Source organism: Danio rerio, chromosome 12 (genome assembly GCF_049306965.1).
Source record: "Danio rerio strain Tuebingen ecotype United States chromosome 12, GRCz12tu, whole genome shotgun sequence".
Classification (NCBI taxonomy): domain Eukaryota; kingdom Metazoa; phylum Chordata; class Actinopteri; order Cypriniformes; family Danionidae; genus Danio; species Danio rerio.
The window spans coordinates 47493711-47513068 of record NC_133187.1 but is presented as its reverse complement, the minus strand read 5'-3'; the positions used below and the strand labels follow the sequence as shown (position 1 = coordinate 47513068).

Below are 19358 nucleotides of genomic sequence, written 5' to 3'. Positions count from 1 at the left end.
GTTACTGTTGCCTTTCTGTCATCTGGAACCAGTCTGGCCATTCTCCTCTGACCTCTGGCATCAACAAGGCATTTGCGCCCACAGAACTGCCGCTCACTGGATATTTCCTCTTTTTCAGACCATTCTCTGTAAACCCTAGAGATGGTTGCGCGTGAAAATCCCAGTAGATCAGCAGTTTCTGAAATACTCAGAGCAGCCCATCTGGCACCAACAACCATGCCACGTTCAAAGTCACTTAAATCACCTTTCTTCCCCATTCTGATGCTCGCTTTAAACGTATATACACATACATAAATATTATAATGTAGACAATATATAATTAAAATGCTTGCAAAGTTTAAAAGTAACCACAAGATCACAACACAATCAATATCACATTAACTTTATTACAAACAAAAATCAAAACAAATCAACAGGCATCAGTTTGAGCACACAGTCAACATAATGCAGAAGTGTTTAGTAAATGCCGTATGTTTGCTGCGCTCCGTCTCGGTATCGGTCCAGGTATCTCAGCGGCTGTCCGTGAGGGTATTTCCTCTGTGGAGGGTGATAAACCGGAGGTCTCTGGTACTCAAACACCGGCTCTTTCATTTCTGCACAAAACAATCACGTCATCATTGAATTAATAGAGTGACAAGCCTTTTCACAAGCTTCGTTTGAAACCTAGTGTGAATGTTGTGGTTTGTAAGGAAGCTCGTATCCGCCTTAAACCATAATTAATCTGTGGGCGTTGTGGTGCGTTTCCCTTTCAGAAATGAAACACTTTATTTCACAGGGAGAGTTTAGAGTTTATTGCTCGTGGCAAAAACAGGTCAAATTTATAAATAGTTACATAATGTGGAGGAAACCCATGCAAACACAGGGAGAACATGCAAACTCCACACTGAAAACCCAACTGAGCCAGCCGGGACTCAAACTAGTGACCTTCTTTCTGTGAGGCGACAGTGCTAACCACTAAGCCACCGTGCCGCCTCTGTTTTGTTTTAATCTTATAATGTCAACAAGCTCGAGCAGCTTTATGATGAGTCACACTACACCTAGACTATTTATATATAACCTGTAGCTAAAAATACAGTGACTACAACTTTCAGATTCCAGATTTACAGGTGTAGCTTCCTCATATCATTCACTCACTTAGGATGTTGTGAAAGGTTTGCGTGACGGACTGATCCCACTGACACTGGAAAAAAGCCAGACCGGCAGGCGTAATCAGATCCTGGTGCTTCCTGTAGAAATCCAGCGTTTGGAAACTCCGCCGCTTCAGACTTTCGCTAAAAACAGAGACACAAATGATGGAAGTTAGAGTTATTAGCCCCCGCTGGATATTGTAATGTTAGGGTAATTAGGCATGTCATTATATAACAGTGGTTTGTTCTGTAGACAATCCAAAACAAATATTGTGTAAGGAGCTAATGGCTTTATATAGGTTTTTATATGGGTTAAAATAATTAAAAACTGCTTTTATTCTAGCCGAAATAAAACAAATCAGACTTTATATAGAAGGAAAAATATTATAGGAAATACTGTGAAAAATTCCTGAATCTGTTAAACATCATGTGGGAAATATTGGAAAAACAATGCACAAGACGGCGAATAATTCTGACTTAATCTCTATATTAAACTTTTGCACAATAACTTTTATGGCAATGTTAGGAGTTGCAGTGTTGAGGGGGTTTTCTGTGGGTTTTTCTAAATCTCAGAGGAGATCTGTATCTGCTGTCCTGCACGCACGCAGAGATTACAGACATTTTATTTGGGGAAAACAATCGTATTTGTTATGATGTGGAAATGATTGTTATTACCTTCCTTACTGAGAATATTAATGGTTGTGTGAAATGACAAATCTGAGATTATTTATCTGGTGAAAGAATCTCCAGAAATCACAGCTTTCAGAATGATAAACAATCAAATAAGTAATATACAGAAAATTATGATTATTTTTAATATAATTTTCATTAATTTATATATAATTATATATAATTCATATATAATATACAGAAAATTATGATTATTTTTATATAATTTTAATGAATTTCTATATAATTCTATATAATTTTTATATAATATACAGAAAATTATGATTATTTTTTATATAATTTTCAATTATTTATATATAATTTTCAATTATTGAAAATTATAGCTGATAAGAACTCGCGCGACAACACCAATATTCAGTACGCGCGCGGCGACAACACCCGCTTTAGGGTTTTCCAGCTCTTTTTGATCCCCGCTTCTAGCAGCACACTCCATTTCCGCATTACTGGATCTGTAGCAACAACAGACCGCAAGGGATTATGGCCAAGCCTGGGCTGATGGGAAATGTAGTTTTCGCTACCTCCCGTTCGCTTCATTCGCCTGAGCAAATTTTCTCAGAAGACCTATAGTTTTACCGAGTCATGCGACTACGGTAATATCGAAAAAAATTAATATTGCGGTATGACAGTATTTACAATACCGTTACATCCCTAATATATATATATATATATATATATATATATATATATATATATATATATATATATATATATATATATATTTATATATTTAAATTCAAATTCTTCTTTGGCTCTCGGCGAAGGCGGTCGCTCTTCTTCCCGCTCCGTCCCATATCTTTCCTTGCTAGCACCTCTTGTCTCGTCTTATTCTATCTCTGAGGCTCTCCTTGTCCTGCTTTTCCTAACGAAAAAGGAATTATGGATTTCATCAACTGGTCTCTGAATGCAATTGACACCATCTTCTCAACAAGATTGCTGGGCTCCGGGGAACCCAGCTGTCCTGCGGGGACGTTCGCAGCTGGATATGTGATGGACGGGTGGGAGAAGTGGAGAGTCCTCTGTCTAGCTGCTCTGTCTCTGGAGGATACTGAAGATATCTACCTATTCGGAACTTTGATAACAGGGTTTCTGCTGTTGGGCTTATGCGGGCCCCTGGGATATCAAAACCCCACTAGGCTGGCCGGCTTGATTGAAACACTGATGGGTAGGGTCGCGAATCAGACTTTGGTCCTTGCCCGCAAACTGGAAACCATCGAGGTGAAGCTAGCGGCTCTGCAACAAATTTTGGCCAGATCGGGAGACGAGTGATGGACATTAAATATCTGTGAAATTGGCAGATATTGACCTAAAGTGGAAGTATCTTACTGTCTTTTTTTCGGCTCTCCTCTTACTCCTGCCAGACGGCCTCGGCTGGAAGTAAACAACTCCCTGGGATAAGCAAGATAAGCGGACGCTCTGAAATTCCTCCCCTGTCAAGGACACCTGCGGGACTCTGGACTATGCAGGCTCACACACACACAAACATATCTACAGATAAACATTCACCACCGATCCCCATCCAAACGCCTTTGTGTGCTTTTACCCACGTGGGGCGTGGGCGGGGCTGTGACTTGCGCCGGAAATGGCTGCTGGACCAGTTGGCTGCCCGCACTCAACGGACTGTTTTCCATTACCCCTGTTCCCATCCCCTCTGTCTATGTTGTGTCTTGCCGGTGTGCTTATGCTAAGATAGGGCTGTTTTTCTCCCTTTTCTCACTTTGTCCTTATCAAGGGCAAGCTGAGGGGGTGTTTTTTAGCCTAACTGTCCAAATGTATCTTTCTTCGTTTCTAAATGCTACCTCCTAAGATCTGTCTCCCCTAAAAAGTTGTTTGTGATGTTTTGTGTATGGTCTGGGGGGTCCAATCTCGCTATACGAAAGTGTAGTGACAAATAAATTGAATCTGAATATATATATATATATAATATACAGTTCTGTCTTGATCTCGAATCTGATTGGCTGATCTGATTCCTGTAATAACAGCACTCGTATGGCCTCTTCACCCTTGTGTATTACTCCGATCGCATAGATTGACAGCAGATCAATGAACTCACTACAGTTTGACAAATATTGCTGCTGTTGGGCTACATAAAGTACTTTTGAAGCTTTTTAGGCATGAATGTAGTTGTGTAGATTGTTACTGCAGTTTATTTATAAAGACAGTGCCTATTTTAAATATTTATAATTTCAGAGATTCAGCACATTCGCGCCCATCAGCTGTTATACTGAGCAGAGGGTTGACGCTCCACCACAAGATGGCAACAAAGACCACATAAAAAGCCCTTAAAGGAGAAAAACTCAGCATAATTTCAAACTACAGCTGATCAAATAATTATTTAACAGGTAAGTGATATTCTAAGTCGATCTCTCTCTTTTGTATGTTGCAGTGCTGCACTTATAACATAATAATTGTAGTGTATTAAGTGCAAAATGGGACTCGCATATCAGGAACAACAGCAAAAAACTTAGAAATCTCTGCTGTTTAGCCTTATAACCTTAGAGCAGTGCTCACCAAACTTGTTCCTGGAGGGCCGGTGTCCTGCAGATTTTAGCTCCAACCCTAATCAAACACACCTGAACAAGCTAATCAAGGTCTTACTAGGTATACTTGAATCATCCAGGCAGGTGTGTTGAGGCAAGTTGGAGCAAAACCCTGCAGGGACACTGGCCCTCCAGGACCGAGATTGGTGACCCCTGCCTTAGAGTGTGAGCAAAATCACCTGTTTTGTCATTACTTTAGACATTATGTTAGAGAATCATTCATATACTAGCTATATATATAACAGTGGTCATATTCATAAGTACATCATATTGCTGCTATTCTTATTACCTTGTATAATTTTTTGCACATCTTTTTTTGCACACTTTTTTTTCTTCTTTTTTCCTTAATATTTAATTTTTGTTTATCTATACTTGCACTATCTGTGGAGCGGACCTGACCTACATTTCACTGCTGGTCATACTTTGTATAACTATGTATGTGACAAATAAAACTTGACTTGACTTGACTAGCTCTATAGCATTTAACAGCATAAATCAGACAGAACAAAATGAATGAGAACATCTTATCTGGCCTTTTTCTTTCTCTTTTATAGCAGAGCTGCTTGACTGGCGCAGTATTGTTTTGCTTTCATTAATGTTGCCTTACCATGGGACGGGTCTGACATCAGAGCCAAAATCCACCAGTGCGTCCTGTTTGAAGAGAATGAAGATGAATCGGTGCAGGCCTGTTCCTCTGGCAGGGAACGGACATAAGTAGGGGCAGATCTGATCTCCCGATGCCACAGCACGTCCCGGGATATTCCCACTGTAAACAGATGCAGTTCATTAGGTCAGTTTTAGGTCAGGGGTTTCCAGCCGGAGAGATATCTGTGTGGACTGATGTAAGAAACTCTTACGGACAGCTGGGGGCTTTTAAGTTTTATTATTAGAATCTGAAGAAATACTCACACGAGCCAGTGAAGATATTCCTGCTCTTCATCTAGCAGATGCTCATCTGCAAACACACACGTTTGTTATTAATTACTCTATCACCATCTAGTGGAGAAGCTTCGAACTGCAGTTCAATTGCTTTCACATTTATACACTTGAATATTTGTATTCTTGGCTGTTCAGTTGGCATTTCTGTGTGGAGTTTGCATGTTCTCCTCATGTTGGCGTGGGTTTCCTCCGGGTGCTCTGGTTTCTCCCACAGTTTAAACCCATGCACTATAAAGGAACTGGGTAGGCTAAATTGTTCGTAGTGTATGTGTGATGGGTGTGTATGGATGTTTCCCAGTGATGGGTTGCAGCTGGAAGGGCATCCACTGCGTAAAACATATGCTGGATAAGTTGGCAGTTCATTCCGCTGTGGCGACCCCAGATTAATAAAGGGACTAAGCCGAAAAAAAATGAATGAATGAATATTTGTATTTTTATATGCGAGTAAGAAAACTGCAGTATAAAAGAAAAGTTAAAATGTAAATTATCAAACTGCAGCTTAATTTCTTAAATGGTTGGATTTGCAATATTTTTATTTGTTTATCTACATTTCAATTTATTTTTATAACTAGCCTAAGATCTTTTTCAGCAATATGTTCTCACCTGCAATCAAAAAACTGCAGTTTTTTATTCATACATTTGCAACATTTTAGTTTATATGTGAATAAAAAAAGCAAGATCATATTACTAAAATATCAAATATCAAACTGCAGTAATTTTTTTACAGCATTACATTTGTAATATTTTTTTATGTGTATAATATGCTATATAAAAAGGTTATAATAAAAATATTATGCTGCAGTTAAATTATTAGATTTACAAAATTTTAGTTTATATAAATTAAGTTATTCATATAACTTTATATAAAGTTCAATATTTTAACTGCAATTAAATATGTTATTACATTTGCAAAAATTATATATATATATATATATATATATATATATATATTAAATTAAATTATAAATTTGTATTATTATTATTATTATTAACATTATTATTGTTGTTGTTGTTATTAATATTATTATTATTACTATTAATATAATTGTAATAATTTTAATAGTTTTTATGATATATGCACAAAAAATATTATTTTAATGAAATATTGTTGCACATTGGATTTCCAATAACAATAACAGAAGCAATAAATTAAGATTTAAATGTAATCATAATAAAACTTTAACTATTTAATATATTAATAAAAACTCTAATAGCACAATAATACTCAGGCATGTGATCAGCCGAGGGCAAAAAAAGAAAGAAGACGAAAACTCCCCCTATTTATTAAAAATAATAAATTAATTAAAAATAATAATAATAATCTTGCGTATTGGCTTCGTCATGCATGCGCACATTATAGGGCTACATTATATACACAGTAGCCAAATGGGTCATCCCTGAATGACGTCCAGAATGAAGCAGTTAATGCTCCTTCTTAAGCTGCAGTCACACTAGAGTTTGATAATGCGAAGCTGAAGTCGTGTGGAGCTGCGAAAAGGGGCGGGATTAAGTAAGATTATTAGACATTTAAAAAAGCGAGCGATTTGCTCCATGTTTTAAATTTCTGTCCAAAGATGTCATTTTATGATCCTCAATTGGTCTCACGCAGTCAAGTGATGCTACTTAACAGGTCAGAGTTCACCAAGCTTGAACTTTGCACCGCAGCGACCTGCGATGACCTTGCGTTTCCAGTCTGACACATTTGCGTGCGTATGAAAGGAAGTCTATGGGGAGAAAAGTCAAGTGTGACCGCAGCTTTATTCACAACGGTGAACAATGACAGCGCAAACCATCAATCAGGTCATCTGCTTTGATGATGATAAACCCCACTTAGATTAACGAAAATTACAGGGGTCGCCTCATTGAGCTTGGAAAATACAGAAATCCGTATCATCTAAGAATCGCATCCCTGAATACTATTATTATTCCTATTATTCTAATTCTAATAATGGTTTAACAGTAATAAGATGATTGGATGCGCCTGATCATGGTGATTTTATAAATGTGTGAATCTCTTAAACACACCTGGGCTGGTTAATAACAGCGTCCACAGAGAATCTTCTTCAGCTTCATAATGAACATGAGGAGCTTGTTCTGCCTGAGGAACACACACACACACACACACACACACACACACACACACACACACACACACACATACACATTTGATTAATTTATACATTTACATTTAGTCATTTAGCAGACGCTTTTATCCAAAGCAACTTACAATTGAGGACAAGGAAGCAATTTACACAACTATAAGAGCAACAATGAATAAGTGCTGTAGGCAAGTTTCAGGTGTTTAAAGTCTAAGAAAGAAAGTATTAGTAATTTTTTTTTTTCTGAGTACAGTTAGTGGTATATCCAGAGAGGCAATTGCAGATTAGTAAGGGAAGTGGAGACTAAATAGTTGAGTTTTTAGTTGTTTCTTCAAGACAGCGAGTGACTCTGCTGTTCTGATGCAGTTAGGGAGTTCATTCCACCAACTGGGCAGATTGAACGCGAGCGTTCGCGAAAGTGATTTCTTCCCTCTTTGGGATGGAACCACGAGGCGACATTCATTCACAGAACGCAAGTTTCTGGAGGGCACATACATCTGCAGCAGTGAGAGCAGATAAGAAGGAGCAAAGCCAGAAGTCGCTTTGTAGGCAAACATCAGAGCTTTGAATTTGATGCGAGCAGCAACTGGCAGCCAGTGCAAACGGATGAGCAGCGGAGTGACATGTGCTCGTTTAGGTTCATTAAAGACCACTCGTGCTGCTGTGTTCTGAAGCAGCTGAAGAGGTTTGATAGAGTTAGCTGGGAGCCCGGCTAGTAGAGAGTTGCAATAGTCCATGGAGAGAACAAGAGCTTGAACAAGGAGTTGAGCTGCATGTTCAAATAAGAAGGGTCGGATCTTTCTGATGTTATAGAGTGCGTATCTGCACGATCGAGCAGTTCTAGAGATGTGGTCAGAGAAGTTTAGTTGGTCATCAATCGTTACTCCAAGGCTTTTCACCATATTGGATGCAGTAATGGTTGCCCCGTCCATCTGGATTGAAAAGTTATGGTGTAGAGTCGGGTTGGCGGAAACTACAAGCATTTCCGTTTTTGCGAGGTTAAGCTGAAGATGATGATCTTTTATCCAAGGTGAAATGTCCAACAGGCAGGCTGAGATGCGAGCTGGAACCGAGGGATCATCAATTTATTTGGAATGACTAATACTAATTAAAGCAGCACAGCATCCAAATAATCAAAAAGAGCCTGTGATGTTTCACAGTACAAGCAGTAGATACAACCATTGAGTTTCTTTTGTGTGACAATATTAAAATACTCAATCAATTCAGCATTTCACTTATAGTGGTAAGTAAATGGATTAAGGATAGAGATGGCATCGTCTTTTCCACACATGCAGACTGCCTATTATTGCAGACACAGAACAGTATTTAGCAATTTGTTTAGAGTCTTTCTCACTGAGTCCGGCGACTTGTAATCCTCTCACACACAGTTTGTGAACGTGTCCTAGGCTACCATGCATTAAAACACCTAACTTTATGTTGTAGTTTTTTCTGAATAGCACAAATCCGTGTATGCTTCAAAACAGCAGCCCTTTTTTAATACTTCATCCACAACTACTTTAGCCCCTTTCACACATACAGACCTTTCCGGAAAATTGCCGGCAATTTTTCGGAAAGGTTGTATGTGTGAACAGGTCCTTTTTGAAAATACCGGTAAATTCGTTCTGGCTATTTTCCGGAAAGAGAAGTTGTAACATTACCGGCAATTTGCCGGAATGCTGCGCTGTGTGAATGCAGAAGGAAGATTACCGTAATAAGCGCGTGCACGTCTAGAACGTGCTGACGTGAGACGTCTGCTTTAGCCAATCACAACAGTCAGACGCATTTACGTCCGCGCGGTTTGTGAGAATAAAAGCCTTTGAATATTTTTCCAGACACATTTAGCTGCTAGATGTTAGTCAGATCACGTTTATATGTTCTTCTTAATGCCAACTGTGTAAATAATCATCGATGAGATGCTTATGATAAGCCGTTGTTTGTTTACCTTCAAGCTTTGCGTGTGCTTGTGAAACAGCCTGTGAGCGCCTGCACACGCACATATTATGAACATCTCGACATGCGAAAGTGATCCTGCGAAAGTTGTTCACAATATTGATCATCCACAGAGTTTTTAATTTAGTCAAATGTTTACAAATACAAGCGCAGCCGTTTAAACCTCATTTGTGGTGAATGATGTCAGAATTTACCGGTATTTTGGAATGGATGTGTGAATGCTCTTTTCCGGAAAATTTCCGTAACGTCCTCGCCTGTGTGAACAGCGCTTTTTTCAATATACCGGTAAAGTCTTTCCGGAAATTTTCCAGATATTTACCGGTATCACTGTGTGAAAGGGGCTAATATCAGGAGTGTTTGGAAAATCTCTAATGACAGTACTCAAAACATGTGCATTACTGTTCAATGATGGAAACCAGTTCATTTGTACAGTCTTGTTAATGTATAGTTAGCGCCGGAGCAAGCTGAACTGCCGCTCTTGGCAGAGGACGGTCATGCCGCCCTCAACCCGAAAGAGAAAACTAAAGTGACCGGTTATCAACATGAAGAACGGGGGAACAACTAAGGACGCGGGTGACGAGGGATGTGTCGAGGACGCCGCCCTCTATATTCTGCCGCCCTAGGCAGCCACCTAGGTCGCCTCTATATGCTTATTTCACGCGGCCGCCATTTTAAAGAACCAAAGCGAGGTTGCGGTGGGAAGAAACCCGGAAGTATAGGACCAGCACTGTAAACATTCCAGGAACATGCTGTGTACTACAAACCTCCAGCTGTTGCAGAGATTTCAAAATGCAGAAATGGTGTAAACATTACTTCAATATCATTCAGTAAGTTTATTTGAAACAATTAAAAGCAATTTAGCATCAAACAAGATCACAATCTCAGTGATGCGCTTAAGTGTCCTTCTGGGCTTCAGCTCATGGCACTAGTTAAACACCGTGAGGACGCTTTCCTGCTTCAGCCTGTGTAACCCGGTGAGTGATAACACTGCAGTCCTCTGCAGCACACTCTATGTGTTGTCTGTAACAGTTAATAGTTTTGTCCTCTTACTGAAGTTTTAAACCCGGCTATTTCCCGCTAATATGGAAGCGCTGCTGAGCGCGGATGACTCGACTGATCTTCACGGCTTCGCGCTTCAGTCTCCGTGTATCTGTGTTTGGTTTGCACTCAGGTTACCGCTCTTCACCCCGTGCAAGCACAAATAAACGGACTGGAGCTTGAAGCAGCCGTCAAGATCAGTTGAGTCATCAAGCAGATCGCTCGTCTGTCTGTGTTTGTGCTCAGTATACAGCGGTGGGTGAACTGATGACCTTCTCGACCAATCACAATCATTTCTGTTGAACACGTGAACACAATGGCAAATCAGCGCTGTTTTAAGAAAACCATCAACATTGCCTTAAAGGGTCACGAAACACCAAAACACATTTTTTGAGCTGTTGTCAGTCGTATATGTGTCCCACACTGCTAAAAACACTATTAGGACACCTATATTTCACTAAAAAGTGTAAATTGGTTGTTTTTGCGTTATTTCAAGCAAATTCGTACTTCCTGTTTGAAATGAATTTTTGAAGCTGCGTCACGGCCATGACATAATAGCCTGTATTCCAGCGTGCAGACTGGACGTCTGCGCCAGAGTGTGTCTTATTACGTCTTACAGTGTGTTGCATTAATGCATGAGTAAGGCTTGGTTCAAACCAATCAGCGCGCTCTATTGTGCAACTTTATTAATATTCATTACTGTGTTTACACGACATAGAAGCCACGTTGTGTTGGCAAAACAAGCGTGAAGTGTTGCTTTTATAGTTTGCTGCCGTTAAGTTTCGTTTTCTTTTTCTCTCTGTGAGAGCTCAGACTCACGTGTGGATTAACAGTGTACGCGACGCGCGACAACAACTTACGTGTCTAAGGAGGATTATTGTTTACCTGAGAGCTGTTCTCATCTGCAAACGCTGAGATCTGGAATCGCTTGTAGTCTTCTCTTCATAAAGATGCGGCTCTAGTTGCTGGTGATTGTCCTGTCTCTACAGATTTGGTGAGCGACTAGTGCTCTTTGTTTATTCAGTTTGTTCGTATCGAACTAAGTTAACTATTGCACTGTAACATGTTAGGACCACAACCAAACTTTAACCTCGTGTGAGGTTTTTAACCGCATTTTGTGACCGGAATAACACACGCGGCTTTCTGACGCTACCTGCCGTGTGCATCTAAGTTTCCGGGAAATGCTGAGGTTTTTTTTTCTCTCATTCGCCATGCGATATCAAACATTGCATAAAAAATACACGCTTAGAGCAGTTCCTCGAATCAAATATCTCGTTTGTCGCGAGGGGCACGAATTAATTCCCTGAATGAAAGAGCCAAACTGCAGTTAAAGTCCACCATTTAATAATTTGGCAAATAATTCCACTACACATGTCCATGTAGGTTAAACACCATCACTTTCTCCTGTGTGTGAGTATTTTGACTGAAACTCGCCCGTGCCCAAATAGACACTCCCACACCCTCCCACTTTAGTTCCTCCGACACTCCCCCCTAAACAGAGCTAGACACGCCCACTTTTCTGACTTTTTCCAAAGTAGAGGTGTGAAAACACCCTGCTGAAACGAGCGGGTTTCATTGCCCTTTAAATATTAGCGCGAAATTGCCGTTTTTTTTTTTTTAATTCAGTATCGTAACAAGTCCAATAAAGTGAAAGAATCAGTTTATTAACTCTAGTTTGATAAATGGCATCTAAAACGTGTGTTTGGGAAAGAAAACGTTAGCTAACTAGTGCCATTTCCCTTAACTTAGCTGAAAATGAGCTCTAATATCCCTTATTACATTCACCATTCATTCAGAACGGACCTTCGGGTCACCCGGAAGGAGGAGAAATTATACATTTGTGTCACTTTCTCTTCGCTGATAAGCTATATAGCCAGTTACACAACATTTCTATGTAACTCCCAATAATACTTCCGGGTTTCTTCCCACCGCAGCCTCGATTTCGCTTTTGAAAATGGCGGCCGCGTGAAATCAGTCTATAGGCGCGCCAGCCCTGTGTATAGAACATTGACTCTGTTCACCTCTTAAGCTGTGATGTTCACAATGCGATCATGACATGTGATATAAAGGCCTTTGAACAGCCGTTCATTCAACATGCTGTTGATTCCGCCATTCTGCCGCTTTGCAGTAGACAGAAGGGCTCATGATGTTTCGGGTACCACACGGACAGATTATACTTTGTAGGGAGTGTTTGTAAACAAGCTCTGATGACGATCTTAAGAATAGTGTGATTTAATAGAATCAATTCAATCATTCAGTATCCTCACCTGACTCGGCGTTAGATGATTCCCATAATGCACTGCTGCGCTGCTGTCATCTCCATACCCTATGCGGAGCATGACCCGCGGTGTGAAATACGCCATGGGGAACAGATCTTTATAGATGCCGTAGTGTTCAGCGAGTCTGCGGATCTGATGCGGTCCGTTTGTTTTCTCCCATTCAGACTTTACTTCGTCTAGAGACACACGGTCTGGAAGCAATAAATGAGGAAAGCGCACATTAAATGTCAGAATTATTATTGATAATGAGATATAATGTCTCTAGACAAACAGTCATTGAGCCTCACATGTTTGTAGTCGGTTTGCTCTTTCCAGCTCTGGGTTCTTCTTGTTCTCCTGAACCACCTTCATCCTCTCCTTCACCTCCATCTTTCTGGATGGACGGTGATACGGGAGCCCGATGTCCACCGGTGCAATGGCTAAACACAAATACAGCCAAAACATTACAAGCTGAATGCTCATTAACACACAAAATAACAACCAGCAGCTTAATAAATACGAATGATGACCAACATATGATATTACAGCTCTTGTAAATGTAACCTGAAATTTCAAAACAGCACAGTGTGTGTATTCATAACTCAACACTTACAGTTGAGGAAACAAGGACATTTCCACAGCAAGGTTATTATAGTTAACGAAAACGAACGAAAAAACGAAAACTAAAATGTAAAATAATTGTCGTTAACTGAAATAAAAATAAAAACGAGAGTTTTTCAAAAAACTAGAACTAACTGAAACTGTATTGTGTAGATACAAAACTAACTGAAACTAACTAACATGATAGCAAAAACCTCCTTCATTTTCGTATTTGTAAATGTATTTAATACATAATCTTACTGTAAGCCTTTTAGAAGTAAATCTGTTTACTCCGCGCTGCAGGTGTTTGACGGCACCTTAGAGTCTGTACTCCTGCAGTCATTGGCCAGATAGAGCCGGTTCTCCTCCAGTCATCCTCACTGTTGCTCCCGCGACAAAAACAATGAGATTTTAAAACTTGCACCTTAACAAATATCCTGATTTTGAAAAAAAATAAATAAATAAAACTATACTGAAACTAACTAAAACTAAACTAAAACTAAGCAATTTCAAAATATAGAAACTAACAAAACTAGTAAATCTGCCTCTAAAACTAATTAAAACTAACTGAATTTGAAAACAAAAAGTCGAAACGAAATAAAAACTAAAACTAATGAAAAATCCAAAACTAATATAACCTTGTTCCACAGTATGTCCTATAATATTATTATTATAATGTCCTATAATATTATTATTATTATATTTTTTCTTCAGGAGAAAGTCTTATTTGTTTTATTTCGGCTACAATATAAGCAGTTTTTAAAAAAATTTACAACTATTTTAAGGTCAAAATTATTAGTACCTTTATATATTTATTTAACTAATAAATCTATTATTATACAATGACTTGCCTAATTACCATAACTTGCCCAATTAACCTAGTTTCAATGTCACTAAAGCTGAATACTAATATCTTGAAGAATATCTAGTCAAATATTATGTGCTGTGATCATGGCAGAGATAAAAGAAATTAGTTAATAAAGCTATTATGTTTAGAAATACAGTATATATGTAGAACAAACTACGGTTGTGCCGACAGATGATGCCATCGTCCATCGCCGTTGGCCGACAAACTTCACGATGCTGAGCCAGCATTGCGATCCATCGCCCTGCCCCACATTTATATTGATATATAACTTAATATTTGCATGTCATCTTAATAGCAATAGACTTGGATTTGTTTACTGCAGCAAGTCGACATGACAACTGTTTTAAACCATTCCCGAGCGCTGCGTTTCACGTTCCAAGTGCAGACAAAGAGCTTAGAGATGCATTCTACGTGAATGTCTCCCGAATCCGCGCATGTGGTGAACATTTTGCAGCAAAAATTGGTCGCACACAACAATTTTAAGCACTCGCAGAAATGCTCCCAAATATATTTTAAGGTCGCATAGATAAAATTTCGGGCGCATATGCGACCAAAATGGTCGCAATATCGAGCCCTGCAATACGAATGATGACCAACATATGATATTACAGCTCTTGTAAATGTAACCTGAAATTCTAAAACAGCACAGTGTGTGTATTCATAACTCAACACGTATGTCTGATAATATTTTTTCTTCTAGAGAAAGTCTTATCTGTTTTATTTCGGCTGGAATGAATGCAACTTTAAAAAAATTTACAACCATTTTAAGGTCAAAATTATTAGCACCCTTATATATTTAATTAGCTAAGAAATCTATTATTATACAATGACTTGCCTAATTACCATAACTTGCCCAATTAGCCTAGTTAAGCCTTTCAATGTCACTTTAAGCTGAATACTAATATCTTGAAGAATGTCTAGTCAAATATTATGTGCTGTGATCATGGCAGAGATAAAAGAAATTAGTTAATAAAGCTATTATGTTTAGAAATACAGTATATATGTAGATAAAACTATGGTTGTGCCGACAGATGATGCCATCGTCCATCGCCGTTGCCCGACAAACTTCACGATGCTGAGCCAGCATTGCGATCCATCGCCCTGCCCCACATTTATATTGACATATAACTTAATATTTGCATGTCATCTTAATAGCAATAGACTTGGATTTGTTTACTGCAGCAAGTCGACATGACAACTGTTTTAAACCATTCCCGAGCGCTGCGTTTCACGTTCCAAGTGCAGACAAAGAGCTTAGAGATGCATTCTGCGTGAGTGTCTCCCGAATCCGCGCATGTGGTGAACATTTTGCAGCAAAAATTGGTCGCACACAACAATTTTAAGCAGTCGCAGAAATGCTGCCAAATATATTTTAAGGTCGCATAGATAAAATTTCGGGCGCATATGCGACCAAAATGGTCGCAATTTCAAACCCTGCAATACGAATGATGACCAACATATGATATTACAGCTCTTGTAAATGTAACCTGAAATTCTAAAACAGCACAGTGTGTGTATTCATAACTCAACACGTATGTCTGATAATATTTTTTCTTCTAGAGAAAGTCTTATCTGTTTTATTTCGGCTGGAATAATAGCAACTTTAAACAAATTTACAACCATTTTAAGGTCAAAATTATTAGCACACTTATATATTTAATTAGCTAAGAAATCTATTATTATACAATGACTTGCCTAATTACCATAACTTGCCCAATTAGCCTAGTTAAGCCTTTCAATGTCACTTTAAGCTGAATACTAATATCTTGAAGAATATCTAGTCAAATATTTTATATATATATCAAATATCTATATCAAATATATATATATGTGCTGTAATCATGGCAGAGATAAAAGAAATTAGTTAATAAAGCTATTATGTTTAGAAATACAGTATATATGTAGAAAAAACTACAGTTGTGCCGACAGATGATGCCATCGTCCATCGGCGTTGGCCGACAAACTTAACGATGCTGAGCCAGCATTGCAATCCATCGCCCTGCCCCACATTTATATTGACATATAACTTAATATTTGCATGTCATCTTAATAGCAATAACAGTCTTTTCATGAGCTGTGTTAAATTTTACATATAGCTGCCGCTTGCACAGCTAACAGCATCATGAGGATTAAATGAAGGATTATACAGCACCTCTCACGCTTAAAATGTGTAGATTCAGCGGCAAACACTGTTACCTGCAAACCCCGTCCCACAGACTATACAGTAAATGGCTTTAGTCATTTTCATAGCGGACTTGAAGCCACTGGAAGTCTTTTATCCACTCTTGTAAAAATGTAAATGGTGGATTAAAATTCAGCAAATAATAAGATGTGCCTTTATTAGTAACTTTAGGTAAATCTGTCAGTGTTATTTTCATTCTAATCTACAGCGCTTCACATTTTTGCGGTTGTAGCTCCTGACATCTGAAGGCAGGAGGCATTAACTAAGTGATTGACGGCTGATATTAACCAATCATTCGCGTTCAGTTAGAGCAGTGGGCCAATAAGAAGAGCACAAAGGCGGGGCAATCATTGCAGGCTTTTTTTACTTCAGCAAGTTCACATGACAACTGTTCATAGATATATATATTAGATGTCGCCTACCCTGTTATTGTCTATTGGAAGGAATGCATCAATAGAGCCGCCATGTTGGAACAGGGTAGCGCTCCTTTGAAATGAATGCAGGACCAAAGTACAGTAGAGGCCATCCAAAGCCAGAGATATACACATATACACATATATCTATGGTCGGGAATTTTCCTGGATATTAGTATGCAAATTTTTTTTCTAATTACGAAAATTATAATTTTACATCACTTTTCTACATTGATGGATCAGTGACCGCACGGCCATTCCTGACAAAAAGCTTGTGTTTGTGTGTACATAAATGTACTATCCACCCTCCCTGTTAAATTTGATCTAATCATGTCCTGAAACACAGCTCCTCTCCTGCTTTCACTTCTCATACTGACGGAGGGAGTGATTCGTTTGTGAATGAATCTCCGTTATGAACGACTCTTTCACTAGCCGACAATAATACAAGTTTCTGGCACCGCAGCGTCTCGTTGTCATATTTCTTTTGCATTGTTTGCTTATTTTATTCAACAAAACTAGCATAAGCCGGGTATTTAGTGCGAGTTGGAGCTACTTTGCCTTATGGTAAATTTTATCATCACATTACCTGATTAGCACAAAAGTTCATAACATACAAAAACGTAAAAAACTGACTCTTACCTATGAAATGTTCTGCCTTTGTGCTTTGTTTTCTTTGTTTGCTCGTTACTACACCCATAGACAGCGCTAAAGTCCCGCATTTTCATGTAGTAACACTGTCTTGACTAGTGCGGTTGAATAACATTTGTCCTGGGAGCACTGTACAAATATGGCGGCGCTATTGACGCATGCTCAGGGTCCCTATGCGATATCTAGTGTATATATCTATGACAACTGTTGATCTGCTCCTGAGCGCTGCGTTTGCCCTTTAAGGTGCAAAGATGCATTCTGCGTAAATGTCTCCTAAATCCGTGCACGTGGTAAGGATTTTGCAGTGAAAACAATGATAATGTATGCACTACAGTGAACTCCAAACAAACTCTCGTCTCCTCCACCAGCTGTGGGAAAAGAAATTAGAACGACACAGATCACTGTGTCCTATTCATGCCAGAGTCCTGCAAAAAAAAAGTGGTAATTTATTTGTAACTTTATTTATTTATGGTTTGGTTATGGGTAAAGCAAGACCATTTGGGTCAGGTAGTGAAAACGATAGGCTACAATTAATTAATTCCTTATGAATTAATTGATAATTGATACGACGATGGAATAGTCCATCGTGATGTTTCACATTAGACATCGTACGACGCCAAATTGGTCAACATTGCTCAACCCTAGAACAAATCTCTCTGTTGGACAGAAAAATATGAAAGAATGATCATTTAACAGAAGGGCGAATAATTCTCCCTTCATCTGTACCTTGTTTGGTCTGGTCCTGTGTGTGTTTCCTGTAGGTTTTCCACCAAACATCTTTCAGGTCGGCCTCTTCTGCTGCCCGTATATATCGAGTGTAGCTGCGATATTTCTCCAGAGAGTCCAGCTGAGTGCTTTTGATGTCCTCATTGGGCATCGGACCCAGAGGAGCCGCCCGCCGACTTAGGACAGCTGCAGGAAAGTCAACACAGCATTTAGTTTTAACATAAAAGAAATAAGACTTAATAATAATAATAATAATAATAATTTAAATAAAAATACATATTTGTTGTAGAAAAAAAATTGTTATAATAAAAAATATATTTAAACAAATTATAATAAAAATATATTAAAACAAATATATTAATATTTTGTGTAAATACATAACAATAACAATTATTTTGAATAAGGTAATAAAACATTCATCTTTTACTTTATTAATAACATTACATTTTTAGAAATGTTAAATGCAAAATAATGCAATGCTATAATAATGTTGCTATACAAATATAAGAAACAGCAAAAAAAAAATTTTGTGTAATTGTGTAAAGTCCCATTAATGTTGCATAATAAAAACCAATATACAGACAAATATAGCAATATTATTGTAAAAGTATCAATATAAAAGCTTAATATATAATATTAAATATACTGTAATAATATTTCATTATAAATATCAAATAAACAACTATAATAATACAAAGTCGTAACAATATTAAAACGATGTAATACAAATAAAATTATCAGCATTATAATATTATTATCAGAAATGTATCAATATAAAACTCAAATATATAATATAATAAGATATTACAAATATTGTAATAATATTTTGCTATAAATATTAAACTGCCATAAATGTTATAACGTTGTAATAAAAATGCCACAATAATCATATAACATTAATTTTTAGACCAAATGTGAGATATGCAGCGGCTCAAAAAGCTTATAGACACACGAAAATTAATGAAAATAGATACTAATAAATAAATTATCGGTTAAATGATGAAATCAGAGTGTGTCTAAACAGGTAAAGGTCATTCATAACAGCAGACACGCGCGCGTGCACAATCAGCTGCGGCTTAACTAATTATTTTACTAATTAGCTGCTCAATAAATTAAATCTCCGTTCATTATCGCTCACCGGTGGACCGGAGGCCCCGGGAGTGCCGTTTCAGTCCCGCATCCACCGCCGCCCGCAGCAGGACGCACGACAATCCGCGCGCCGCCATGATGAACCGAACCGGCGACGCTCAGTGACGTCAGAAAACAAGTGTGCGTACGCGTCA

General features: G+C 38.3%; 1 protein-coding gene across 3 annotated transcripts; it reads right to left on the bottom strand.

Moving 5' to 3' along the window:
* Window positions 1–366: 366 nt before the first annotated feature.
* Window positions 367–19314, bottom strand: mrpl38 (mitochondrial ribosomal protein L38). 3 transcript variants are annotated; one of them, XR_012387520.1, is made up of 9 exons: window positions 19214–19314; window positions 18076–18261; window positions 12947–13078; window positions 12648–12850; window positions 7319–7391; window positions 5264–5309; window positions 4923–5120; window positions 1135–1409; window positions 367–593 (listed from the first exon to the last, which is right to left on the bottom strand). XR_012387520.1 is itself a non-coding variant. In XM_073917529.1 (9 exons), the coding sequence occupies exons 3-9, from the start codon at window positions 13119–13121 to the stop codon at window positions 457–459; spliced, it is 930 nt and encodes a 309-aa protein (XP_073773630.1). In that variant the 5' UTR covers window positions 13122–14058; window positions 14690–18261; window positions 19214–19314; the 3' UTR covers window positions 367–456.
* Between the last annotated feature and the right edge of the window lie 44 nt (window positions 19315–19358).

Bases quoted from the DNA above. Each gene is read 5' to 3' on its own strand.
- mrpl38 (XM_073917529.1), bottom strand. From the start codon at position 13,121: ATGAGCATTCAGCTTGTAATGTTTTGGCTGTATTTGTGTTTAGCCATT. The intron at 5,310-7,318 runs GTGTGTTTAAGA...GTGTGTTTGCAG, and splicing joins GCTGTTATTAACCAGCCCAG to ATGAGCATCTGCTAGATGAA. The intron at 1,272-4,961 runs GTAAGGCAACAT...CTCTGTTTTTAG, and splicing joins GATGTCAGACCCGTCCCATG to CGAAAGTCTGAAGCGGCGGA.